Source organism: Poecilia reticulata, chromosome 18, assembly GCF_904066995.2.
Source record: "Poecilia reticulata chromosome 18, P_reticulata-male-v2, whole genome shotgun sequence".
NCBI classification, from domain to species: domain Eukaryota; kingdom Metazoa; phylum Chordata; class Actinopteri; order Cyprinodontiformes; family Poeciliidae; genus Poecilia; species Poecilia reticulata.
In genome coordinates, this window is record NC_088847.1 from 22,637,008 (window position 1) to 22,664,248 (window position 27,241).

The following is a 27,241-nucleotide window of genomic DNA, read 5'->3' on the forward strand; positions in this document are numbered from 1 at the left end:
TGACACTCCGGACCAGGAGGGGGCAGTAAAGACGTTTTTTGTTTTGTTCATCGACATAATTCGAAGAAGAACTGAGACAAACGCTTGCAGAGAGTGAACGACGATCGGTATGTATGTATATATTAAACTTTTATTTAACTTCGAAACCAGGCTCTGACATTTAAACGCAGCTTGTTCTCCGTGTTCCTCAACCTGCTTGTTCCGGTTTTTACCGGTCTGTGAACGAACCGCAGGAGGCTAACGTTAGCCCCTGCTAGCATGCATAAAACTGAAAACAGCTGTTGTGAATGAACCTCCATCTGCAGATTAAACAGAATCAGCTCCGTTTTAGGTTTGAATCGTGTTGTTAACCTGAGTTTAACAGTCCGGGGCTTTCAATTGTTTTGAGATATGCAAATCCGCTGAAGATTTAACTGTCAAATCGGTTGGTGGACTTTGGGATAAAGGCAGCTCAGCTGATTCGGTTAAATTAAAATGATTAGTCATACACTGGCCTAAATATTTTAACTCTGAAGCTTTTTAATGTGTTGGTAAAAATGTAAGCTTTGACCACTTGATAGCGCTTTTAAGCACAGATTGAGGGGTTGAAAAACCCCAAACAATGTTTGCTTCAGGGAATGAATGCAAAAATGCACACCACAAAGATTAACACTTCTTTTTAATTGTTCACTATTTTGTCAACTTATCGTATAAAATCCAAACAACAATTGTTGCAATGTGATCTGGACATTTATCTTTAACATGCTTTATTGCTTTGAGCTGGTTTGGTGAAGCATCATTTCCCGTTTTTGAGGTTGGTTGGTTGCTGCGCTGATGTATTTCTGTTTATACTGGGTTTAGCCACGTCTGCTGCAGAATTTCTCTTTCTTTCTTTGGCTTTGTATAAAATTTACTTAACGATCTGTTCAATCTAAATGGCAACTTTGTAACAAGTAAGACATATAAATCTATTTCCCTGATAAAGTTTTAACACACCACACTTGTAACAAACTTTGCACTAAGGATATTTTTTGCAAATAAATAATGAAGGTCCGTTTCTCGGCCAAACTTCTCTCTATTGAAGGGTTTCTGAAGGCTAGCTGCAGCTAAAGGTGTATTTATTTAAAGCAACTTGATGTTTTCTATGATTAAACATAGATTAATTCCCTTTTTACACGTTTTTCTTTCTGAAATACAAAAACAGTCATGGCTTGGCTCTTTTGAGTCATATGGTCACTGCAAGAGTTAGCATGTCCGTTAGCATAATAACGTGCTGCAAGGCTCACTGCAGGGACGGAGATAAAAGTGGTAACATTTAAATAAAGAAACATGCCCATTTGGAAACTACTGCTAAATTTAAGCAATATTTTAGTTGACATCCTGCACCACTGAGGAGGATATCTGTTTCTTTAAGCCTTTTTTTTCAGTTCTGCTGCTGTTTGGCCAACAACAACCTCAAGTTTCGTCTCACTTAAAGACTGCATTGGGTTCTTTGTCCATTAACAATCCATCATAAAAACATGAATTTCAAACAAAATGAAAATGATCCTCTTTGCTTTTTAAAGTGTTGTTACTGTTTGCAATATTTGGCTGCACTCAAATTGACCTAAAATGGAGGTTTATTATTTAGAAGTAGTCAAAGTAATTATAGTTTACTGACGTTTCACTACTTCTTCCATTTTTGCGTATTTTCCTGAAACCACTTGGTGTTGCAGCAGGAAGCTCCTGGCACATTAACCCCCCTGAGGTTTTTGTATGTGGAGTTTGCATGTTTTTCTTCCAGCTTTCACCCAGAGTCCAGCAGACACGTAAGGTTACCTGGATACTCTAAATTGCTCTTAGATGTGTGTCCGACTGTACCTTCGGTTCTGCATTGTCCTGATGGCCTGGCATGTTGGTACCCCGCCTCTCATCCATTGACTACAGAAGTTGGCACCAACCCACCGCAGCTCTGCCATGGACTAGATGAAGCACAAAACCTTGTTATTTCTGTTTAACATTATCCTGCTGCAGATTTTCCCATTCCTGGTTATGAGATTTGCTTATGTTGTCTTAAACCTTTCTGTATTTGTCATTGCTTGAATGGTTTGCAGTGGTGATTTTGTTTTTAATGTGAAGAAGCTGAAGTTTTTCCCAGGAAGGTGCTGTTTCTTGCTTCAGAGCATCGGTGACCCTTTTCCAGTAAAATGGCCGTCTCTTGAATGTGTAAGGTACTAGTAATGGTCGTGAATATCTCTTAAAGCAGATTGTTCATCGCCTTTCTCCAGACTCAAGTTGAACATCGTACGGTGACACGCAGGGGTCCGAAACTTTCAGCATCTCTATTGCATCACAGAAGAAGCTGAAGTGAGTTTAAAGAGGATGTGAATCCACACCAACCTACTTTTTTGAATCTCTTCAATGATTCATGTTTTTTTGTCTTAATAAAGTTTGGTTTAGAGTTGGTTTGAAGTTTGTCTTCCTATATCACCAATTCAGTTGATATTGTTTGCGGTTGTTCCTCGTTTTTAGTTGTTGCCATGTAAGAAACAGATAATGTGTCTTTACCTGTTGTGACCTTGGTTTCTCTCTGCTTATCAGCCCTGTGATGTTTCACCCTCTTTGTTCTCTCTCGCCAGTAAAAGACCTGAATTTCTTAATGTTGGGAAGAATGTGAAGCTGCTGAGACCTCAACGTTCCCCTGGCGATTGCTGATACCTGTGGAAGAGCCTGCTCTGCTCCACGACCTGCTTTGTCTTCAGCTTCTGTTTTTGGACTGTTGTAATCTCTTCTGCAGAAGTTCGGCTTCCACCATTTCATCCTTGGCGTTGAGTCATATGGCAGCAGTGACACAGATTACCAATGCGCTGTTGGTGTCTGTCACAACTGGTACCGTAATTAAGAACCTGACGTCCGTACTGTCCTTCCATGTGGTGAGGGTGTTCAGCACCTTCACTTCTGGAGAATTGGTAAAGCCATGTCATTTCCACCGTACAATCCCTATTCATCCAGGAATCAAAATCCCACCCAGCGTCCGACCGATCGTCCGGTCTTTAGTGAACGATCGGACATGGACCACTGGATGGCACGGCACCGTATGGAACCTGATTCGGACTTTATCTCTTCTCCATCATTTTCTCGAGCTGGTAACATTTCAGAAAAAACTATCCCTCAAATGTCAGAGCTGCCGATGATGTACAGGCCTGAACAGAGGATGGCCAGGTCAGAAAGGGACCTGGAAAGATCACTTGTTGGCAGAACCAGAGAAGAATTGGTGCCGCCGCGTGTAAGCCATGGTTCTCGCTTTTTCTCAACTCAAAGAGACGAGTTTCCTTCCACCAGTGTATCGTCGTATGGTGATGCAGGCAGAGATAGGGAGCCCCAGGATGAAGATGACAACAGCTCCTTGAGCTGGTTGCAGATCTTGAAAAAGCCCACAGAGGATACTCCTGTGAAATTTCATTCCCCAGCTTCATCCGACTATCCCAGCAGCAGTGATGTTAGGTTTTTTGCATCCAGCGAGAGACGGCAGAGTAACCAATCTGTGTCCGGTTCCAGACGTTATGAAGACCCGACTCCAAGCGAACCAGTGCGTCCTGACGAGCCTTCTCAGTCGCAGTATACTCCAGAGCTTGCCGCCGTCCTTCTTGAGCAATTTGGACTTGAAAAAGAGGACTTGGAATATCTCCTGATGTTCCCTGAAGATCAGATAAACTCTGATAATCTAGCTCTGATCTTGAAGCAGATTCGCCTCATGAAGGAGAAGAGAGCTTCGACATCGCCCGACTCTGACCCTGAACCCTCCACAAGCTTCTGTGAACTGGAGACGCATAGCAGCCCTGAAGTGCCAGAGATGTACGAGGACGATATCTCTAGGATTTTTAAACCTGCCAAAGTGATTGACTATGGACATACTGGGAGCTACACTGTGGTTGATGAAATTAAAAACACCAGTGAAGTCACCAGTGGTGGGACTAAAAGCGTGCCTGATGCTTATAGCAGCACCAGTTACAAAAAACCGTTTAAACAAAGTATGTCAGAGGTTCCTTTACCTGGCCGAACAGTTTCTCCTACCAGCTTCGCCTCAATGAGGAGTTCTGTGACTCCCCAAAGCAGCAACCTACCCAAGTTGCCACAAACTCAATCAAACCAGGCTTCTCAAAAGGTCCACATCCCTTTCATTTCCCCAGAAGACGACAAAGATTCACCTAAAAAGCCAGTGGCCCACCAAACCCAGGCTCCAGAGAAATTCACCCCCACCTTTGTTCCTCCAAAGGCAGAAGCAGATCCACCCAAGCCGCTTCAGAGCCAACCAGCCCAGGCACCTGGGATGTCATTCACTCCCCTTGTTTTGCTAAAGAAAAATGCAGAAACAAGGAAAAGACCTAAGTTTTCCAGTGCCAATCTCCTGAAAGACTGTTCTCCGCAAGGGGAGGCGCAAGATTCAAAGTCTAGTACTTCTTCAAGTGAAGGCGGCAAAGTTGGTTGTAAGCAAGATGATCGTACTGATAATTCTCGCAAAACTCAAGAGCAACAGCCAGAGGTCTTCAAAGAGCAGAGGAAGGAGAAGCTGGCAAACGTTCAGCAAAGCAAAGCTGCAACGGACACAACGAAGCCACAGACAAAGGAGCAAACTAAACCGCCTGAGGAGTCGCGTCCGTTTGTCTCCAGGTCTCTCACCACTCCTCCAAACACAGAAGCAAAGAAGCATTACAGTTCGTCAACGTCCGTGTACAGCAGCTCCACTCCGAAGGTGGCGATCTTCAGGGGTCTGCCGTCGAGGTCGATGATCAGCGACTATGCGTGTGCCGCACCGCCAGCCTTTCCACATCGGTGCACTCTGTGTGACAGAAAATTTGAGACCATGAAGGTAAGTGCAGCAAGGGTGTTCATTATTCTTACATTATTTAATTTGTTGCATATTGGAGAGAACTCGTGTTCAGTCACTTTAAATAATAACGTGAAAATTTAAGTCTGTCACTCTTGGGATTTTTCTTGTAAATCCAGTGTTTATCTATTTTCTCCAGTTCAGTGAATTGGAGAAAATAGGCATGAAGTGGACTTTTGTGACGTTTCCTCCAATTTCTACAGTACACCAGTGTCCGGTTCTCCATTTCCCTCTTCTTCCTGCCCTTGACTCGCATTGTAGTTGTCCCAGGTTCTGTGTTGTGATCCAAACCTGCCTGGAAAGCCGTTACCAAACGCTGAGATGACCCAGAACCGAGGATGGCAGCATCAGACCTGACCAGAGCCCAAGAAGATTGTTTTTATCTACTGTGTGACTTCTGTGTTTCCTGGTTTTAATTATAAAGATTTCTTAACTATTAAGCCAATTTGTCGGGTGTAATTTTTAATGAACTGTTGTTTATACAATGCCTACTTATTTAGATATTTATTACAATTGTTAACAGTGGGGAAACAATGCGGTAATAACAGTAGAAGTCAACATCTTCAAAGTTTAATGAAATTTCAGTTTACTTTTTAAACTTGTTGGTTGTGAAACTCCTTCCTAACTTTTCTCTGCTTTGACAACCAGCATTGGCTTTTCCACCACGATTCCACCGTTCACCATGAGAACCGCAAGCTCCTTCGGAAACGGTCAGTATTTTTCTCCCAACATACGTTTTCATTCTCATCTCTGATGTCGAGTTGTTTCAAATGGTCACAGGTTTTCTGCTTATAGTTTGATATTTGGTGCAATCTCACCAGCCTGTCTAGAGAAGACGGTCTGTCTGATTTGCTGCCTGTACGACGCATAAACGTGTAACGCTGATTTATAACCAGGCGCTATAAAAGTTGTAACCCAACCAGGAAGTTCATTGAATTGTTGGTATGTTTTGTGTTTCATTACGAAAAGCTAATTGTTCACTTAGCGCTCTTGCTAACTGTGAAAATGCTTAGACTCCCCATAAATAATTTTTTTCTGTACAAATTCCGAAGCACTAATTTACTTGGCCGTTTTGTAATGTTTCAGCTGAATAAAGTTCAACATTTGTGTTGAATTTTTTTTGTTATTCTTCAAGTAGTTATATGTTTACATTCATGCTCTTATTTTGAAGTGGTAACAGTTCTGTTTCCTCTCCTCGTTCTCTCACTTTTTGACTCTTAAACATGAAACGCGAAGAAAATAAAACATGAACAGTAGAGAACCTACAAAAACACCTAAATACAATGTATGAAGATATTATAGAACCTAAAAGTCATAATTTAAAAACTAAATTTGGGGTTGTAGTCTTTCTGGAACAGATATATTGTGAGTTCAAGTTGGGACTTTAGCATTAGCTTCTGCTAATGTGGCTCATTTGGCGTGGCGCTTTTTCAGCGCTTTATAGCATCTAACTTTTTAGCTAGCAGTTCCCACCACTGCTCCAATCTTTAAACATAGTTTGAATCACATTTGATCTAGATTTATTGTGGGTGTGGTTCTAAGCTGTCTGATAAACTTACCTTTGTATTAAATGCCCTTTAGTCCATGACATACTGATATGTAGCTACTGTCTAGTAGATTAAAACCTGGTGTTTTCTACAATAATTTAGTATTTTCTGCCCAGGTCAGCACTGGACTGTGCTGTGGGAACTTTATGATGATTTAGAGAGATAAATATTGATTAATGATTGTTTGTTGACTTTCATCTGTGAGGTTTAGAGGACCCTGTGTTTGTTTAACATGTTGTCACCTTTTATATCAACTTTGCCGTTTTTTAATTCCTGTGTGAAGAGAACAAAATATAACTTTTTTTTCTCTGCATCTGTCTTTTCAATATGCAGGCATACCTGTATGAAATGTTGATACTTTTCAATGATATTTTGCTTTTCATTGAGGAAAAGCTACTACTAAATTAGTAGTGGAGTAAAGTTGGCTTGAATATACTTGATGAAGGAAGTTTGACTTTGCGTTTCTTAAGTGGAACAAGGCATCAAAAAGCTGTGCCCTTTGTTTTTGTTGTGCATTTTTAAAAATATTTTATGAATACCTCTCACTTGTGCAGATATCCTTCCTTTGCCAAATTGTGACCCGTTTCCTCTTGTTTCATTGTTACAGATATCCAGACTGGGATGGTGCGATACAAGACAGGAGGTAACATATTTATATATATTTTCCAAATGAAACCACATCCATTTAGACTGAGAGCAAGCAATGTTTACAAGTTATTTTCTGTTATTCTCTCTTGTTGCTGCCTTTGTAGAGTTTCAGATAAAAGACCCACAACCCAGCAGAGGAGTCGTTCTCGTTCCCACAGCTCCCACCGCCGCTCGCGTTCTGGCTCACGCAGCCCACAGCGCAGCCGCAAGAAGGGAAGAAAGGACAGCAGCAGCTCCCGTTCCCGCTCACGAAGCCCTCAACATTGCCATGACTACAAGAGTAAGAAGAAACACTGGAGTGACAGGTACTTGGATTTAGAAAGATTAAAGCCGCAGCATTTTTCTGAAAGCGTTCTAAAAGTTCTCAAGAAGTTTCCATAAAAATCACATCAAGTTTTTAATACAAACTTTGATCAGGTCCCGGTCTCGTTCCTCAAGTCCTCGGTACAAGTCCCGCTCAACCCACCACTACCATTCACGATCGAGGAGCCGCGAGAGAGAGCAGAGAAAGAGAAGAGAGAGGCGATCGTCGTCGGAGAGGTCGACACCTGAACGGAGGAGGTCGACCAGCGCAGAGAGACTGGCGAAGAGACTGCTGGAAGCTTCAGGTTGGAGAAATGTTTTTAAAAATATATATTTAAAACAGTTACTTCAATTTCAAAGTGAAAACTAGAATAAATATATGCTCCATCAGACCTGATTTAGTTTCCCAGACCTGACCAAACCATTAAATGTCTTTAGGGTGTGGAGTTGGGGTGAAGGATGCATTTTTGACACAGCCGTTCAGGGTTCAGTTTCTGACCTCACCCAAGAAATCAGATCTTTGTTGAATTAGAAACTCTTAACAGAAACAGAGTCACATCATCAACCTAATACGATACGTTGTAGAAGAAGAAACTCATTGTTGGTATGTAAGATCATCTTATGTTAGGAAGAGACTCACATCATCAGCATAAAGGGTTATTTTGTTTTGCATTATTAGCATATCAGGTTCTGTTGCGCTACAAATATCAGAATATAATAGTGTCTTGTATTATAAAGTGACTCCCATCATCAGGTTATTGAGTTATCTTGTTTAATGACACGACATTATTAGCATGTGAGGTTGTGTCGATAAAGTGAAAGCATTGTGCCACGTTTTCACAGGTTTTTTTTTTTGTCTCGCCTCTAACAGACTGTTTGTATTAAACCTACCAACCCAGTGATTCTGCTGATCCTTTTCTAGGCGTCCAGTCGCTGTCAAAGCAATCGGACTTGGAGGCGGTGGTGAAATCTATGACCCCGGCCTTGTTGGCTGAACTCAAAAAGCGGAAGACGACATCGTCGTCGTTTTCTGTTAGAAGGCCTGGACCCAGGGAAACTGAGGCAAGTAATTAAGAAATGCAAATAAAACTGTGGAAAAGAAGAAAATACAGATCAGTTGATGCCGATCACATGATCATCTGATCAATACAAGTCTCCAGTTTTCTCTGTGTTATACGTCCTCTGTTTTTCCAATCAGTTTTACTCATTAATTTACGCATCTTCTGCAGACAAAAACATTCAAACATCTGAAAGAAAACCCAGAGTACGATTTCTCTTGACACAAAAGCTAAATGTCTGCCTCTCTAAATGTTTTCTGTTTGGTTTCTGTCTGCTCTGCAGGACGATCCGAACACGGTGAAGCTCAGAGGGATCTTCAGCAATCACTCGTACAACGACGTGTGGAACGCCATGGAGTCGTTTGGGAAGGTCGAGTCAATTGTGCTGTACAGATCCAGACACGAGGTACGTCTGATTAAAAACGGTCAACAATTTTAAGAAGCCTTCGGTTGACAAATAGAAGACATCTCTGCCACGCCCTCTGGTGGTGGGGCGTGTAGAAAATGTACCAAAATAAACAACTAGTTCAGTGGTTCTTAACCTGGGTTCGATGAGTCGGTCTCATGGGTTTGGCGGAGCCTCTGCCGCGGAGGTAAAGACACACTTGTGTAAAGTCGTGATGACGCCCCGCTTTGCCATCACTTGCTGCAGAGGATCACGTTACATTGCTTAGCCAATCAGAGGATCACGTTACATTGCTTAGCCAATCAGAGCTGCGGAGGAGCCCTGATTGAAGGAGCTCCACTCTCAGCATGGATTTGAACTTGTGTCTTTAATTACTTCAGCAAAACTCAGTTTTTACAAAATTCTGTAGCCTTCAGTGAACTTCTAAATCTGCTCCTTAGTCGCATCTTTTCGGACCTGCTACTGCCTCTAGTGGCGTGGAGGTGGTAACACAACTAATATAATTACTAAATCAGAATACCGCAAAGTCTTTATTATTTATTATTTTTTTCATTATCTTAAGAATGTAGAGCTAATTAAATGATCTAAAGACCTTAAAGTGGTTCCAGTTTCTCTCGATGGCCAACCTGTTGAAACTGTGGCAGATTTTAAATACCTTGGGTCGATCCTGGACAGTCAGCTGAACTTTGCTGAAAACACTGACTATATTTTGAAGAACTGTTCTCAGAGACTCTACCTTTTAAGAAGACTTAGTCATCTTGGGGTGACCCAACTAGACTCTAGTTGGTCATGATAAATAAAAATCATATTTTATTTATCACTACAGAAGGGTTCAGTGGATGCACATATGAAACTGGTGGGTTCGGTATGTCAAAAAAAGGTTAAGAACCACTGCACTAGAGGGAAAAACGTCCTAAAATGTGTGTTTGTGTTTGTTGTGCACATGCAGGCTACCGTCATTTTCCAGGAGGAAGAGGATGCAGAGGTTCTTCGCAGCATGGAGAGCTTCGACTTTAAAGGAGGCATCATCACCGTCGTCACTGACGTGAGTCCAAAGTTGATGGTTTTTAAAATTTATTCTTCACGAAACGGCACAAATACCAGCTTCCAAGTGAATAAAAACTGAATTTATATCTGAAATGTTGTTCTAACAGTTATGCATTTACAGGACTGTGTTTTCATACCTCCTGGCTCCACTTCTGCAAAACAGAAGAAATGGTGAGTTATATTTTAATAATCGTTTAGCTTCTTTCCGTTTCTTCTCGTTGAACTTTAAACCGTTTTCTCTGCTGACTCAGTTGGCCTGCAGACGAAGCGGCTAAAGCAGAAACGTCTTCAGCCGCAAAGAGACGTAAAACGGAGGGAGACGGATCAGGAGGTAAAACCAGAAAACCTGCAGCGGCTCCTGAAGAGGCCGATGCCCTAAAACCTGGAACCGATCAGGACGACGTTCCTGCACAAGCAGAACGTCAGGAGGCAGAAGAAGGTGAATATTTCACTCTATTTCTTTTAAACGCTCCAGTGATGCTCAACATATCGGCTCCATCGTTGCTGTTATTAGTCATTTTTTAACGTATCGGTTCGATAAATAAACCTGGACTGATATTTAATTTTATCTGTTTTTTTTACCAAATGTGTTGAAACAGTAGAATGTATATAATATCAGTAAATATTGCTTATCAGCCATAACAGCAATATTAATACCTGAAACGGTCGATTTTATTTGAAAACAAGTAATAATCAATTAATGTCTTCAGCTGATTGTGTCTAAATTTACACTAAACTTTTAGTGTTTTAAATATAAATTGTTTTCAGTTACTGAAGTTAATGAAACAAACCTCTTACATGATTATTTTGATGGTTATTATTGCTGCTTTATTTCTAAAATGGTGCAAACATGATGTCTGTTTTCCGTTGAGCTTCTTGATTTGTGCAAATTTAACCACAAGACGACCAAAATTTCCACTCCACTGGAGAGTGGAGGAGTTTAAGTATCTGGGGATCTTGTTCACGAACGAGGGAAGAACGGAACGGGAGATCGACAGGCGGGAGATCGACAGGCGGATTGGGGCAGCGTCTACTGTGAAGCGGGCGTTGTACCGGTCCGTCGTGATGAAGAGAGAGCTGAGCCAAAAAGCGAAGCTCTCGATTTACCGGTCGATCTACGTTCCCACCCTCATCTATAGTCATGAGCTTAGGGTCATGACCGAAAGAACGAGGTCACGGATACAAGCGGCCGAAATGGGTTTCCTCCGCAGGGTGGCTGGGCTCTCCCTTAGAGAGAGAAGCTCGGTCATCCGGGAGGGACTCAGAGTAGAGCCGCTGCTCCTCCACGTCGAGAGGAGCCAGTTGAGGCTCGGGCATCTGGTAAGGATGCCTCCTGGACGCCTCCCTGGTGAGGTGTTCCGGGCACGTCCCACCTGGAGGAGGCCTCGGGGAAGACCCAGGACACGCTGGAGGGATTTTGTCTCTCGGCTGGCCTGGGAACGCCTTGGGATTCCCCTGGAGGAGCTGGAAGAAGTGGCTGGGGAGAGGGAAGTCTGGGCCTCCCTTCTGAAGCTGCTGCCCCCGCGACCCGACCCCGGATAGGACGGGCGGGCGGACTTTAAAATTTTTTTCACATTTTGGTTTTGATGCCGAGATATTTTGGAAATCTTGCTTAGCGGATCACCAGTTATTTGTGGGAAAATGTATAATTTAAATAACTCTTCATGTTGCTGGTCCAAATCCCTGCATGCGTCTTCATTTTCTGTTTGGCATTTTAGCTCAGAAAAACTAATTTAATTTAAACGTTGTAAACAAATAATGATCCAATAATAATCTGGTGGATTTTACTGTCAGTTCAGTAATTTCTCTGATGCTTTATAGGACAGTAACAGAAGATATTCCTGATCGGGACTCGTTAATGTCGCCTCTTTCAGACTCTGGGGTGAAGCTGGAGTCGGAACCGGCTGAGGTGGATCCAGGTGACGATTATCAGCTGGACCCGGAAACGTCCCTGACGGTGGGAGATCGGCTGAAGTCGCTGCTGCCGACAGAAACTTTCAGTAAGAAACGCAGAGTGTTGTTTTGTTGTTGCTTCTGAATCATAACCTTTAACGCCTGCTCTCTTTTGCTTTCAGAGTGTTTTACAGACGAAGAACTAAAATCGATGACGGAAGTGAGTCGCCTCCATTTTTTACAGTTTGATAGATTTTGTTTTGAGCTCAACTGTTTTCTTCTGCTTTAGTTTCCTGAGGCGTTTCTGATCAGCAACCTGCCAGATGTCGAAGCCTGCAGCTACACGGAGGAGGAGCTGACCGAGCAGCTCGCTCCGTTTGGGTTCAAACACAAAGTCGACACCATTTACTGCCTTCCCCAGTCCGGCCTGGTGAGCTCCAGCCTGTCGGTTCCTTATATTTTTTACTTTTTCACACTTAAATGAAAGAGTTTGTACAGGTGCTTGATGTTCTAACCTAAGTTTTCAAACCCTGAAAATGTTTCAATCATTGAACGAATTTTAATACCAAACAAAAACATCAGTTGAATTCGAAGCGTAAAAGGAGAAAATCTTCTGTTTCTGCAGGTTTATAAATCCTGATGTTGTCGTTTAATTTTCCCATCAGGCTTTGGGCATCATGCCGAGCGGCGAAGATCTTCGTAACCTCGTGATGGAGACGCCGTGGGGCGGCGTTGCCTTCAGGGGGCAGCAGATCTGCATCAGGCCTGTTCGGAGCAGCTTCCCAACGACGCCTGTAAGCATCAGAGCCTCATGTTTTTATTTCAAATGTTTACATTAATAAAGGTCAACAGGCTGGTTTCTGTTATCAGGTCCATGTTGTTTCTAGGTTATACTAACAAATAATTCCAAAGTTTCAAAGACTTGTGAGTTTAAAACACTGAATTTAACTGAATAGTTTGTATTTACAGCGTTTCTGTTGTTTCCTGAAACCAAACGACTGACGATGCTTTTAGTTTTTAACATTTATTTTTAACTGTTGCTGATCTATAAAAGTGAAAGAAGAAGTTTCCCGTCTTGGCGACCGTTTTTAAATCTACTGACCCGTAACATTAACTAAAGTCGAAGTGATTTTTGTTGCTTCTCATTTCAGTTTTATTGTTTATAATTGGTTGTTATTAAAGTGTCTCTTCATTTTATCGGCTCTCGTTTCTGTTGCAGTTCCACTTTTATTCGGCTCTGATGAAACGTCTTCACTGTGTGAGTGAACACACACACACACACACACACAGCCACACACACACACAGACACACACACACACACAGCCACACACACACACACACACACACACACACACACACAGCCACACACACACACACACACACACACACACACACTCCCCTGCAACCCGCCAGTGTTATTCTTTAAATGTTATGCATCATTGGAAAGCATTGAACAGGGATGTTTGCAGATCAAGGATTCAGTCGTCACTGTAGAGAAATGGTTCTGTTAAAACGCTCGTTTTTAACCTGGGATTGATTATTTATAGAGTTCAGAGAGTAAAATCGTAATATGACAAGAATACAGACGCAATATTAGGAGAATAAAGTTGCAATTTTATGAGAACTCGCATGAAAAATAGCAAAATATTAAAATAAGGAATAAACCTTAAATCTGAGATTTTATTTTTAACATCCCAGACGAACACATTACAATATCCTGGTCTCATATCTGTTCATATCAATAATTATTGATCAGTTTCTTTAAATCATCTAAAATATTGCCAAACTAATTTTATCCAGTTTTTTCTCTTCTCTGTTTTTCTTATTCTTACCAGTTATGAGCAAAACCTTAAGCTGCTGCTGCGCCTGTTACTTAACATGTTGTTGCTAGGTAACCAGGAGTTGCTCTACAAGGCGTTGCTAGGTAACCAAAGAGAGTCAGTTGATTTCAGCATTTCTTCTTCTCTGGCTGTGAGCTTTAGTGAAGCTTTTCCTCTGCCTGTTTTGGTTCTGGATCAAAGTTCAGTGAATAACGTTGAATATTCAATTGATCTATTTATTGATCTATTGTTCAGCTCCATCTATTCAAGGTCCTTTTTGTTATTTCTTTTACTTTGGGGCCTTTTTCTGAAGCATTCCAGTCAAGAGGCTCCGATTGACCAAATCGGTCAAATTCCACCTAAATCGGATGTTTTCATGTAGCGTCGCTGACAGAGCGGGTCGATCATCCGGGTTAAACGTTTGCTGCTTTCCTCCGACCAGAACGTCACAGACGACGGGTCCAGAACCGTCTTCTTCCACCACATCTCTCACGGCGAAACCCAGGAGCTCAGAGAGTTTCTCATCAACGAGTTCGCGGTGAAGAACTTCCTGCCGCTTCTCAACAAGGTACTGACGCACCTGGTCCGTGTCCTGGTCCGTGTCCTGGACCGTGTCCTGGTCCGTGTCCTGGACCGTGTCCTGGTCCGTGTCCTGGTCCGTGTCCTGGTCCGTGTCCTGGACCGTGTCCTGGACCGTGTCCTGGACCGTGTCCTGGTCCGTGTCCTGGTCCGTGTCCTGGACCGTGTCCTGGTCCGTGTCCTGCATCCCCCTGAGCTCCAGCCGGACTCTTTGGTTTGTGTCTCCAGGTGTTTGTGGAGTTTGGGTCGGTCAGCGACGCCGACCTGCTGGGCCTCTGGTACAGCAGACAGGAAGTCGGTCGCTCCCACCAGCTGCTCAGGATGAAGGCGCCGGACGCCTTCGGCGATTCACGAGGTACAACTTCCTGTACGGATCAACCCAGTTGACATCTCTGAAGTTTTACTTCTCTGGGACACAAACGCACCACAGACTGACGACGCCTGAATCTTTATTCTCCTTCAATCTTGATCTTGTAACAAATAATTAAAAATGTTTGAACATGTTTTCACTGCAGGTCTTTAAAGGTTATTATATGTTATGAAGTTTTAAATTGACATTTATTGTGATTGTACTTGAAATAGACCAGCGTGTTTTTGCAAATATATTGAGATAAAACGCAAAAAAATAAAGCCTGCCGTGTCCTTCAGGGGGCGCTATAGTTTCTGTTATTACAGAATGAAAAACAGGTTATAAGAAGTATATTATAAAGCAAAAAGCCTCAATATGAAAGATTAAGTTTTATTAAATAAAACAGAGAAAACTACCAACTAACAGAGAATTACTTGTTTATAACCAAACGCCTAGAAAACAAAGACCTTTTGTTTTTTATGCTATTAATTATGTTTTAATTCTTGTGCTGTTAGAAAAGTTCCCACTGGTTTCATCTTTAAAATGACCGAAACCCTGAATGTTTTTGGACCCTTTTAATTAGAGTTTTCCTGTCTGCTGCTTTCCACCCAAACATTTTAACCTTTCGGTTTTGTTGTTGTTCATATTCTCTCCTCCCCCAACAGTGAAATATAACCTCCCACCAAACACCAAGCCGCCATTTTGGATCACCATGAAAACCGACCCGTTTATTTACCCAACGTCGTCTCCGTGCTACGACGTCCCGAGTAAGCACATTCTGGGTTTACTTACCCAGAATGCCCGTCACCAAAAGCAACTGGGTTCATTTATTTATCTACGTTTTCTCTTTTTCTCCTCAGATTATATCAAACTGAAAAAAGTTTCCTGCTTTACGGTGAGCTGCTGCTTTTGTTTTCTGTGCCACAGACGTTTAGACACGTTGCTCTTTACTCTGTGTTCAGTTTTAAAAGGGAAAAACATGAAATGAAAACATTAGATTTTTTTATTATTACAAAAAAATAAATGTATACACTAAAAAAAAATTATTCTGACTTTAGTCTCATAATTCTGACTTTTTCCATGAATTTTTGCAAAGAGAAAATTATCGGTTTCAGTCATAAATTTTTCTTTTTTTCAGAGGAATTTTACGAGATTTCATCGTTTGTCTCTGGCAGAAATCTGACTTCAATTCATAATTGAGTTTTTTTCCCTCTTCCGTAGCTAACGGAAACATTGACGTATTCTGGCCAAAGAACGTGCTCTCATGTTTATATTTGTAACTTCCTGTCTGTGCAGGAAGTGGAGGGTTGGAGCGCGGCGTCCTGCGCCGTCATGCTGACCAACCTGCCCAGCGGCGGCTACACGCAGGAGGACGTGGCCCGCCTGGCCTGGCCGTACTTCCCAGAGAAGACGCTCAGGACGCTCTGCTCCAACGTGGTCGTCCTGCCTCTGCAGAGGAGGGTGAGGAGCCGACAGCCGGCCGGGAATCACTGCAGGGAATCTGGGAATGTTCATCTGGGAATGTCTGAGATTGTGATTTATTTTATGAGGCTGGGATGATTGTGAAAGCAGGAAGTAAAGGGAGGGGATGTTACTGAGTGATGTTGGCTACTCAGCTTCAGTCGAGCTAAACGGAGTTGGTGTTTAACATTTTGTGCCACTATCATTTGATAAATGTTTTCAGAGGTCAAAGGTTAACCAACCAGTGGTGCTGTTATAATTTTTAAGCTGAAGTCTAATTTTCCGGCACAAACAAATGTTTTTGCTGCACAACTGACTGACACCATGATTTGTTTTATGTTTTAAATCAGGTTAATTGCAGGATCTGTAGTTAATTAAGTATAAATTACTAAATTACTGATTGAATAGATCGGAGCTCAACAACAGATTCTTATCGGTTTTGATTTATTCAGGTTTTCCAGCCATCAGATTTCTGTAAAATGCTCTTCAGCTTTTGACCTTTTCTGGTCGTTCATGGAACTTTTCTGAAAAAATATTTTTTACCAGGAGTTAAAATCTCCATTATGACACATGGATTTATATTTGTGACTGTAATAAAGAACCGTCTCTGTCTCTCTCTCTCTCCTCCTTCAGGCCTTTGTTTATTTCAGCGACTGGTCGACATGCGACCGTTTTATCAAAGATCATGTGAATAAAGTCTTGAGCATCAACGACTGCAAACTCGGAGCGTTTCTCGCCCTGAACATGGAGCATCACGGCGCCAGCGAGGCACGCAGCACCTTTAACATTTAGAAGAAGAAGCTGATCAATTTACATTTATTTTTTTTACATTAATTCAAATTCAGTAAAACTTTAATTCAAGAGGAAAATTAAAATAACTTTTTAAATCACAATTTAACTTGAAATGTGTTTATTTTTTCCATCTTTTTGCTCTGATTTTACGTTGTTTCCAAAAACAAGCGATTTGTTACTTAGACGTGTGTTTTGTCGTCTTTCTGCAGGAGATGTTGTACAAAAACGTGATGAAATGGAGTAACAGGGTAAGTACCGACTGGTTTAAACTCTGGCTCTATTGGATCCGTCCTGAGGTTCCGCTGGTTTCGTTTCTCAGCCGGTTCCCGACTCGGACCCTCTGGAGGAGCGGCTGCTGTCGGTGGAAACCTTCGACGCATCTCCAGATGTCGTCTCTGTGGTCATGAAGGTGGTGGCGTCCATCACGCCCTTCGTCAACTTCCTGCATCTCGCCAACAGGGTACGACGAGGCGCAACGCAGCTGAAACGCAGAACACTGAAATAAACGCACTTTAAGGTTTAACTGGGAATAAAACGGGGGAAAAACTGAAGTAAAAAGGTTGATTAAAAAAAATCAGATTAGCAAAAAGAGTGAAAAAGAAGCATTTAAAATGAGAAACTGGGATTTCAGGAGTTTATTCCCTAAATAAACAAACATTCAGATTCATGCTTAATATGTAAAAAACCCCACAGATTATTTCACTAATCGTCTTGATTCTGTTTCTTTCCGCAGATCTACGTTGAGATGTCCGACTCTGCTGCCGTCGCTCGAGTGGTGGAGAAAGTTTTCTTCCTGGACGACTTGACTGAAGATGAAAACTGGTTTGTTTTTCTGATCAGAAGTTGAGGAAACGGTTCCTGATGCCGTTTATTTAATTTTATAAATTTCTCCTGTCTTTTTGTAGGACGAAAGTTGGACGCATCGAACCGTAAGTTCTCCACTTCTGGCACAAAGTACCGAAACATTAATTAATTTGTTGACCTTTTTAAAGGTCATTAAACTATCACGTTCTGCCAAAATGGCAGCAACACTGAATAAATACAAAGATTGCTTGCCCTACCTCATTTGCCACCAGTTCCTTTCTACTGCTGCCATAAATCACTAACCGTGTTTCACTGCAAAAACACAAAATCTTACAGAATGTTTTTGTAAAGTTTAAGTCCAAATATCTTTGTACACTTGAACTAAGATATTTGGACCAGAAACACTAAAATCAAACTTGTTTCTTCCTTCATTTCAGGTTGGTGACTCTCCAACAGCGACTGCAGCTGACTGGAAACCTTCCCATTGACCTCGAGACACATTTGCATTCTGTTAAGGCTCAACGACAAGTGAGGCCGAAACCCAAACCTCCAAAAGGTAAAACGCTTAAAAAATAAGTAGATTTTTGTTTCTGGAAATGTTTTAACACAATTTTCCTCCAAAACCAGAAGAAGGAGCTGCTGGTTCCAAGTCCAAGAAGACGGAACCGAGTGAAGAAACTCCAAAGGATGGCGAGAAACCAGAAACTGCCGCTCAAGAGATTCCTCCAGAGGAAGATAAACCCACGGAGGGTGCAGTGGCAAAAACAGACCAGCAGGTGTCAGTGAAAACCGATGAGTCAAAAATTGTAACTTCAGAGGTTCTGGTAGAAGAAGCATCAAGTAGAGATCAGTGTGAAGGTTCTGGCCCAATTCACGACGAGAAAGACTCTTCCAACGTGTTTCCTGAAGCAGAACTCTCAGAGGAAGTGAATTTAACTGATGATCAACCCGTAACTGAATCTGAAGGTCCAAAACTAGACGATGAACTGAAAGAAAAAACAGACAATATTTCAACTCCGCCAGAGGAAAAGCCCAGAAGGAGCACAAGGAGCAAAGCATCTAAAGCTGAGGAGGAAAACCCTCAGAAGACAACGGCTAGGAGATGCACGACGAGAGCAAAGAGCAGCAAAACAGGACAAGAAGATGCACAAGAGACAGAGGAAGCTACTAATGTGACACCGGACGCTGCTGAGGAAGATCAACCAGCGGTTCAACAGAAACCGAAGAGAGGAAGACCAAAGAAAAACGTGAGAGCAACTAAAAAACAAATGGCCGTCTTGAAGGACGGGAGTCTCGACCAAACTGTCAAAGAAGAAGAACTTGACGAAGCAAACGCAACGGCTTTGAAAGAAGACGTGGAGATGAGCGAAGAAGAAAGAAGTGAAGCAAAAGATGAAATCAGCAAAAAGGAAACTGATGACATGACACCGTCTGGAGAACTGCTGGTCTCAGAGGAACAGAGTCCGACTCAGTTAGCTGGTGAAGATGCTGAAGGGTCCAAACAGGAAGTACTGGAGGAACCGAGTCCAACTGAGGCTGTTCAAAATGTAAAAGCAGAGGAAGATCAACCAGTGGTACAAAGGAAAGCAAGGAGAGGAAGATCGAAGAAAAACACGAGAGCAGCTAAAAAACTAATGGCCGACTTGAAGAAGCAGAATCTCAATGAAGAAGAAGAACTTGACGACGGGACAACCTCAGCCAGAAATGAGGAAGCTGCAGCTTCTATATATGAAATTCAAGAGATGATGATGATGAGCGAAGAAGAAAGAAGTGAAGCAAAAGTTGAAATCATTAAAAAGGAAAGAAACGACACGATACCGTCTGGAGAACCGGTGGTCTCAGAGGAACAGAGTCCGACTCAGTTAGCTGGAGGCATTAGCGATGCTGAAGTAACGGCATCTGGCGTAAAAGGGTCCAGACAGGAAGAACTGGAGGAACCGAGTCCAACTGAGGCTGCTAATAATGTGAAAGATGCTGAAGAGGCTGAGGAAGATCAACCAGCGGTGCAACGGAAAGCAAGGAGAGGAAGACCAAAGAAAAACACCAGAGCAACGAAAAAACAAATGGCCGCCTTGAAGAAGCAGAGTCTCTCCAGTCCAGTAGCTGATGAAGAAGGTCCTGCAGAAGAACCTACTGATGATACAAACTCAACCGCTAGTAAGGAAGATGGAGAGAAAACGGTGGAGATGGCAAGAAATGAGGAACAAAAGGATCATCAGCTTCTAGTTGTAGCTTCTGTTGATGATCAAGTTCAGGAGATGATGAGCGAAGAACAAAGAAGTGAAGCAAAGGATGAAGTTAAAGCTGAAAGAGAAGATGCAATAACAACTGGTTCCACAGAGGAGCAGAGTCTGTTAGCTGGTGTTAGCAATGCTGAAGTAGCGTTAGCTGGATCTAATGGGTCCAAACAGGAAGTCTTGGAAGAACAGAGTCTGACTCAGGCAGCTAATGACGTGACAGATGCTAACGTAGCTTTAGTTGCAACAGAAGATTTCAAACAGGAAATCCTCGAGCAACCAAGTCTGACTTTAGCTGGTGTTAGCGATGCTAAGGTAGCATTATCTGGTGGAGAGGAGATCAAACAGGAAGTTGTGGAGCAGCAGAGTCTGAGTCCGGTAGCTGGTGGTGTTAGTAATGCTGAAGTAGCGTTAGCTGGTTCTAATGGGTCCAAACAGGAAGTCTTGGAAGAACAGAGTCTGACTCGGGCTGCTAATGACGTGACGGATGCTAACATAGCTTTAGTTTCTACAGAAGATTTCAAACAGGAAATCCTCGAGCAACCAAGTCTGACTTTAGCTGGTGTTGGTGATGCTAAAGTAGCATCATCTGGTGGAGAGGAGATCAAACAGGAAGTTGTGGAGCAGCAGAATCTGAGTCTATTAGCTGGTGATGTTAGCGATGCTAAAGTAGAAAAATCCAGTGCAGGAGGGTCCAAACAGGAAGTCTTGGAGGAAAGGAGTCTGATTGAGGTTGCTAATGATGTGAAAGATGCTAAAGTAGCGTTATCTGGTGCAGAAGGGTCCAAACAGGAAGTCGTAGAGGAACGGAATCTCACTCAGTTAGCTGGTGGTGTTGGCGTTGCTGCACTTGACTTTCCTGATGCAGAAGAAACAAAACAAGAAGTTTTGAAGGAACAGAGTCTGTCTCAATTGCCTGATGAAGTAACAGAAGTTTGTGTGGATTCATCTGTTGCTGAAAGGTCAGAAGGACAAATCTTAAGAGGAGAAAGTCTGACTCAGTTAGCCGAAGATGTAAACGTCACTAATGAAGATTTACCTGATGAGGAAAGATCCAAAATAAAGATTTTAGAGGAGTTTTTGTCTCAATTTGCTGATGATGATGTTGAGAATTTACCTGCTGCAGAAGAAAAGAGTCTGACTGAGGCAGCTGATCATATGAAAGATGCTAAAGTAGCATTAGCTAGTATGGAAGAGTCCAAACAGGAAGTTTTGGAGGAGAAGAATTTGACTTTGTTAGCTGATGCTAAAGTAGCATTAGCTGGTGCAGAAGAGTCCAAACAGGAAGTCGTAGAAGAACAGAGTTTGACTTTAGCTGGTGTAAGTGATGCTAAAGTAGCATTAGCTGGTGCAGAAGAGTCCAAACAGGAAGTCTTAGCTGGTGATTTAACAAATGCTGATCCTGAAGGAACAAAACGGGACGTTTCAGAGGAACAGAGTCTGGATCAGCTCACCTGTAATTCAGAGGATTTACCTCCAGAAGAATCTGTAGCAGGACCAAAAGAAATGACACCAGAACCTGAGACTAAAACCAATCCTGACCCACGGGAGGACAAGATGGAGGACAAAGATGGCTCCCTCATGTCTGAGGTGAACATAATGTATTAGTGGGTTCATATTGGTGTTTTCATCAAGGATTTGACTAAATAATCTGTTTTTTAGGTCTTGTTGGATGGAAATGAAGCTGAGACTAAACCAGATGAAACCCCAAAATCTGCCAAGCGGAAACATGAAGGCAGCAGCACAGGTCAGTTTGTCTGAACGTTTCCAGGTTTGTTTTCAACAACAGATCGTTTATTTACCGGGTCTGGGTGGAAATAATTGAAAATGGTTGAATTTCAATACATTTTTCTCAAGATTTTGAAAGTTCTGAGTATTTAAACTGCAGAGTTTTGTAATTAGGTTCAGTTTAGCGTTTGGTTTCAGAAGTAAATAACATTTTCCAGATTTAGGCTTTTAATCTGATATTTTCATACATCTATAGAGGTAGACTTTTTTTTTCAAGTCTATTAAAATTATATCTATTTTCTAAATGCCAGAAAATGTAAAGAAAATATTTTTTGTTGCTTTCTTTGTATGTTTAAGCATTAAATTTGAGCAGGAAGGTTGGTTTTTTTTTTTTTTTACCTCAACACGATTTATTATTATGATCTGTGTAATTAAAACAAAGGTTAGCTTAGGTCTTATTATGTTAGTTATTGTAATTGGCAGTTTTCTTATGTTTGGTTTTTGGACCAGTTGGCTGTATAAGGCGTGAGAAACATTTAAAAGCATAAAATTGATCTTTATTTTCGTTTACCTCGTCTGTGCTGCAGAATATCATCACAAACATGACGTACAATAGTGAATTAAAACTCTTTGTCTCCAAAGGATGGGGCTTTGGATAAAAATATACAAACTCTGCATTTAGATTCCCTTCTGAAGGGATTTGACAAAAAAAATAAAAAATAAAAACTTTATTTTGACAAATTTCCAGTTTTTTGTTGGATTTTTAATGCTGGACTGAAACAAATCTGTTTATTGTGAAGGAAAATAATCTGTTCTAGTGCTGCTGCCAGGTTGAAACTTTGATTTGTTGTTACAGATGAGACTGTGAACATTGTAACAGCAGAAGAAGAAATAAAGGAAGTAAAAGCTCCCAGAACCAGAGGCCGACCCAGAAAGAAAGCAAAGACGACTCCTGGTACCGACGAAACGTTTAAACGGAGAGATTTGGACACAAATCCAGAAAAATCACTGAATGTTTTCTTTTCTTTTAAAGTGAGAAAATCCACCAGAGGTCAAAAGGTCAGCGCTGAACCAGAATTAGAAGAAGAGAAGGAGTCGCTTTCTGCTGCTTCAGGCGACGTTCAGCCTGAGATCCAAAAGGATCCGGAGGAAACGGACGGCGGTTCTGGTTCTGGTGACCAGAAGCCACACATTGAATGTTTGGAGGAGGAGAAGAAAGAATCCAGCTCGGCTCAAACAAAAGGTTTTACATCATAGAAACATGAGTTACTGCACCGCAACATGAAATATGTTTTACTGGACGATAAATTATTATTCCACTACAGCTTTAACTCCAAGGAACATTTAGCCCTGGAATTTTTTTAATATTTAAAATAAACAAAAGCCTATAAGATTTATTATGGATTCTCAACTGGTCCTGTCATGATTACTAATGTTGCTGGACAATAAATTGTCCCAGAAGTTATTGTGATAAACATTATTGTTGTTTTACACCATCTTCAGGTAATATGATGGCAAAAACACTCTAAAAAAATCAATAAACTTTAAAATTGATTTATTGCTGCAGGCTTGGTCTCAACAAAAATGCCCTTCAATAAAACTTTTGTAAAAAAGTAAAGGTGCAAATTAATTACTTTGTACTGAATGTTAAATATTTTATGAAACGAAAAATGTTCCAAATAAAACCAGACGGTTGTCGTTCCTCAAAGTTAGATGAGAAGTTTGCTACAGACTATGAAAGCATCAGGATTTTAATTTCTACTTCTTCTGCAGTTGTTGGCAGACAGCGGAGCGAGCCGGTCGGACCTGGAGCCAAGAGATCTCGATCTCAGTCTCCACCTGTGGCTGCCAACGTCAGTCTGCCGCCATTCGACCCGGAGCGCCCCCTAGGTGAGAACGAGTCTCATTCAGATGTTTGTTTCTTCTGCTGGAGGTGGTGAAGTCGGGGTGGAGCCGCTGGTCGGTTGGGTTTGACCCCGACTGACGGTGGAAATCTGTTTTTAGCACATGAGCTCTTTGGAAAAGCCAAAAACCACCTCAGCATAAACAGTAACATTAGTCTGTGAGCTTTCATTTTGAAAATTTTAATGGGTTTTTTTTTCTTCTTTTTTCTTGCCGATTCAGGTCAGGAGTTTACGGTCCAGAAACTGGCGTATTTCTGTAACCTTTGCTCAGTTTTCTACCTCAGTGAAGACGCTGATAAAGACCTGCACTGCTGCAGCAGAACCCACTACGACAACCTGCAGGTAAACAGACGTAGAAAACGTGACGTTAGCGCCGGCCGCCTCACATTGATGCCTTCCTGTTCCTCTTTTCAGAGACATTACCAGGAGCTCCAGCAGAAACCTTCAGGAAACTCCCAGGGTTGGATTTCTGACTGAAAATAAACGATGGAGAAAAAAGTTTCAGTGATGTGCAGAACAGATCTGTTTGGTTTAATAAAGGAAATATTTTAATTGCTGGCTTTGTAGAGCTTATTTCCTACCTGCAACTACACTAAATCTTGTAAAATATTAACTTATAATTAACTCGGATAACAAAAGAAATGGTACTAGCTCTAACATTCCCAAAATTTTCCCCACACTTAAGACAATCTGCCAGTGGAGCTAGAATTTTTTTGTTCTAAATTATGGTCAATTTGCTGAAAAAATGTCTATTTTCTACCAAAGAAATTTCCATAAATAAGACTAAGGTTCACTCCAGAAGTGAATTTTTATCATTTTTATTTTAAACAAAAAAAAAAATGCATTTGAAACAACTAGAAGTTAGGAGGAGAAAAATAATGTTTTGCTCCTTTTGGAGGGTGAACAGAATTGGTTCTGATCTGATCTGGACCCAAATGACCGGAAATGAAAAACTAATCTGCAGTTAACTTCCATCCAGCAGATGGAGGAAAACTTTAGCGAACTAAACTGTTGAGTTGGTAAAAGCAAACATCGGATTTACCTTCACATCGTTCCTCAGATCAATGTAAAGATTTCTGGTAGTGAATCTGAAAAACAGACGAAGAGAAGCAGAGATTCTGAGTAACTGATCAAATTATCAATCACTTAATATCTAAAGTGGAGATTATGGTATTTAAGGAATAAAATGACAATAATTTGTATAAGTAGCAAAAACAAACATTTTTCCAAATCAGTTTCTTTCAATAAAATCTTATGAAACTTTAACTTTAGGTGTGTGTTAAAACATGTTTTTCATTAATTGGGGAGAAAATACAGATATTTTAATGAAGTAAAAGTAGAAATACTCCAACAGGTTAATGTAATTTTTCAGATTTAAATATGAAGCACTTGGGATTTCAAACCGTTGTGGTTTTAAAGCGAACCTGCAGGTTGTTGAGGTGAGACAGGCTGCAGCAGTGGGAATCCTCGGCTGCGTTCTCGTCCAAGAAGAAAACCGAACAGACGGAGCAGAAAAGACCCAAGATGGGCTCCACAAACTCACCGGCTGCAGAAACGACGACGACGAATTAAACAGAAAACTAGATTCACTGAAAATCACTGGCTGTTGCCTCAAAAGTCAAATTTGCAAGATAAAAAAAGTACAATTGTCCACGATTAACTGCATGTATTTATGATACTAAAACTAAGATGTATTATATTTTGCCTTTTTCCCTGTATCAAAATATTTCCAGGGTGCAGACTCGTCATGAACGGCAACCCGTACACCATCAGATAATATCTCCAACATCATAAATTTGTGGATTTTAGTCTTGCAAGTTTGCAAGAGAAAAATGAATGACGAAGCAAAATCAGTTCATTTACTGATGACTGAAAAGAGACTCTGTTCGTCATTACTGTCGATTTTATGCGTTTGCAGTTTGAATATTTTTGGATTAACTTCTCACTTTTTGTCATCGATACATTTCTGTGGTGCAAGTTTTTCAGAACAGAGTTGGTTTTCCTTTAATGCCTTAATTTTAGATAAATTGAATATTTTTTAAGGATGAACAGTTAATTTGATTCACACTTTTAAGATGTGTTATTTACCATATAAATGACGCTGAAGTGTTCTGTAGAAATGTGACAAAATGGAAACATTGATTATTGATAGAAATCCAGACCTGAGTTTTCCTCTCGCTCTTCATCTCCCTCATCATTCTCTTCCCTCAACTCTTCCTCCGTCGCATCGTCTTCCTCTTTCACTTCATCCAAATTCCTGAGAACTTTCAAAGACGACTTGGGGAGCTTTCCCGTTTCGTTTGGTGGACTTTCCTCCTCGTTTGTTTCCTCCTCTTCATCGTCTTCAGTCGCTTTCTGATGGGAAAAGTTTCCTGCTTCTCTTTGCTGAGGAAAACTCAACCCTTGCGTCTCGTGAACCTTTTCTTCATCTTTAGGTGGGCTGGTTCTGGTTCCTTCGTTAGTTTCTGGTTGATCCTCCGTTGAGTCCATCGTTTGGTGAAGTTTGACGTCTTCAGACAGAAGCCTGGAGGGACTTCCTGGTTTCTGGACTTCAGTCTCTGTGTTGCTCTGATCTCCAGTTGAACTCACGCGGACCTGAAGGTCTTCCAAACGTTTTATCTGGGTTGTTTCGTCTTCAGTTTTATTGTTAAGAATCTGGGATTGGTCACTCAGCTCCAGCTTCCTCCTCTTTGGTGGAAGATTCTGCTCTGGTTCTGAACGAAGGTTTCTCTTGTCTGGTTTGGATTTTGATGTAGCAGCTGGTTCCGTCGACGAATCAGAGTCCAGGTTTATCACAACCTCTTTACACTTTCGAAGACGCCGAAACAGACTCTTTACACTTAAAGTAAGAGCAGAAACAGGTTTGATGTGTTTATTTTGCACAAGTTTAATTTTTAAAAATTAAACTTAATGGTTTCATAAAAATTAAAAACTAGGTAAAGGCCGTATTTTCAGGTAAAACCCTTAAAACCGAGAGCCTCTCCTCGAGGCCGCCTCTGCGTTTCCATTGTTGGGATTACAAAAATAAATCTGATTAATGGAAACGCACCAATTAAAAAAAAAAACTAATGTTTTTCAACTGAATCAAAAGTGGTTTCTTCCACAAACACTTTTTCGTATCAAATGGTCTCATGACCAACAACCGGATGTTACTACTGGAGGAAATGACGGAGAGGACGACAGGAAGTGGTGGGACGCTGATGGTGCTGCATGTTTTAATGACTCGGTGAACAAATGTATTCAATGCAAACACACCAGCAAAACATTTTTAACATTACCTGAATTATTGACAAAGTTTGAATTATTGACAGAGCTAAATGTGATGGTCAATAAAAACAGTATCTGATCCATGAAGGTTTTAGTTCATATTTGAAACGTAACTAAGAGTTAATATGGACTCAGTTTGCTCTCTTTGGTAACTCCTGCACCCCGTTTTGTCCCCAACACTTTCCATATCCATCCTTTGTCCGTTTATTCCCAAATTTCACTTTAGATTTTATATTTCACGTCTTTTCCACCAACTATGGTCCAAACTGGGTTGAGGACAGTCAGCTGTAAGTCAAACCAGTATAACATCGACTCCAACTACAAACATTAGACACTGGAGGAAGATTTTCCAACTAAACTATGAGCAGATTATAAATGATGAATTTAGAACCGAGTGTCTCAGAAAAACTGCAAAGAAACAAACTGGTGAAGTTTTCACTTTCATAGAAACGACCCATCAGATGAACATCAGATACTCACGGTTCAATACGTTTAACTTTGCTCCTGTTTGGGAGGGAAAAACATAAGAAATGAGACGGATCAGAACCAAG

The 27,241-nt window shown here is 41.3% G+C and overlaps 2 protein-coding genes across 5 annotated transcripts in view; one reads left to right on the forward strand and one right to left on the reverse strand.

Annotated features, from left to right (window-relative positions):
- Positions 1-23,979, forward strand: LOC103480614 (uncharacterized). Of its 3 annotated transcripts, none has more exons than XM_008435632.2 (35): positions 1-107; positions 2,247-2,325; positions 2,598-4,828; positions 5,495-5,556; positions 7,001-7,036; positions 7,146-7,346; positions 7,459-7,649; positions 8,267-8,406; positions 8,686-8,808; positions 9,758-9,853; positions 9,977-10,026; positions 10,107-10,294; positions 11,730-11,855; positions 11,931-11,968; positions 12,038-12,178; positions 12,414-12,542; positions 12,968-13,006; positions 14,012-14,137; positions 14,377-14,503; positions 15,163-15,264; positions 15,358-15,392; positions 15,794-15,958; positions 16,592-16,726; positions 16,960-16,998; positions 17,070-17,210; positions 17,484-17,572; positions 17,656-17,679; positions 17,992-18,110; positions 18,182-21,381; positions 21,454-21,538; positions 22,376-22,474; positions 22,553-22,762; positions 23,293-23,409; positions 23,644-23,765; positions 23,838-23,979. In XM_008435632.2, the coding sequence occupies exons 3-35, from the start codon at positions 2,936-2,938 to the stop codon at positions 23,898-23,900; spliced, it is 8,451 nt and encodes a 2,816-aa protein (XP_008433854.2). In that variant the 5' UTR covers positions 1-107; positions 2,247-2,325; positions 2,598-2,935; the 3' UTR covers positions 23,901-23,979. The 3 variants fall into 3 exon arrangements, with proteins under 3 accessions (XP_008433854.2, XP_017166008.2, XP_081455930.1); XM_017310519.2 differs by having other exon boundaries at positions 46-111; XM_081599804.1 differs by lacking the exon at positions 1-107 and having other exon boundaries at positions 121-2,325.
- Positions 23,588-27,241, reverse strand: part of LOC103480613 (uncharacterized) — an 18,839-nt gene continuing 15,185 nt past the window's right edge. For both annotated transcript variants that reach the window (XM_081599806.1, XM_081599805.1), the window contains exons 24-29: positions 27,171-27,194; positions 25,586-26,262; positions 24,848-24,969; positions 24,466-24,511; positions 23,847-23,896; positions 23,588-23,759 (exon numbers count right to left, since the gene is read on the reverse strand). In XM_081599806.1, coding sequence (XP_081455932.1) covers positions 24,485-24,511; positions 24,848-24,969; positions 25,586-26,262; positions 27,171-27,194 — 850 coding nt within the window. In that variant the 3' untranslated portion in view covers positions 23,588-23,759; positions 23,847-23,896; positions 24,466-24,484. The remainder of the gene's footprint in view (positions 23,760-23,846; positions 23,897-24,465; positions 24,512-24,847; positions 24,970-25,585; positions 26,263-27,170; positions 27,195-27,241) is intronic.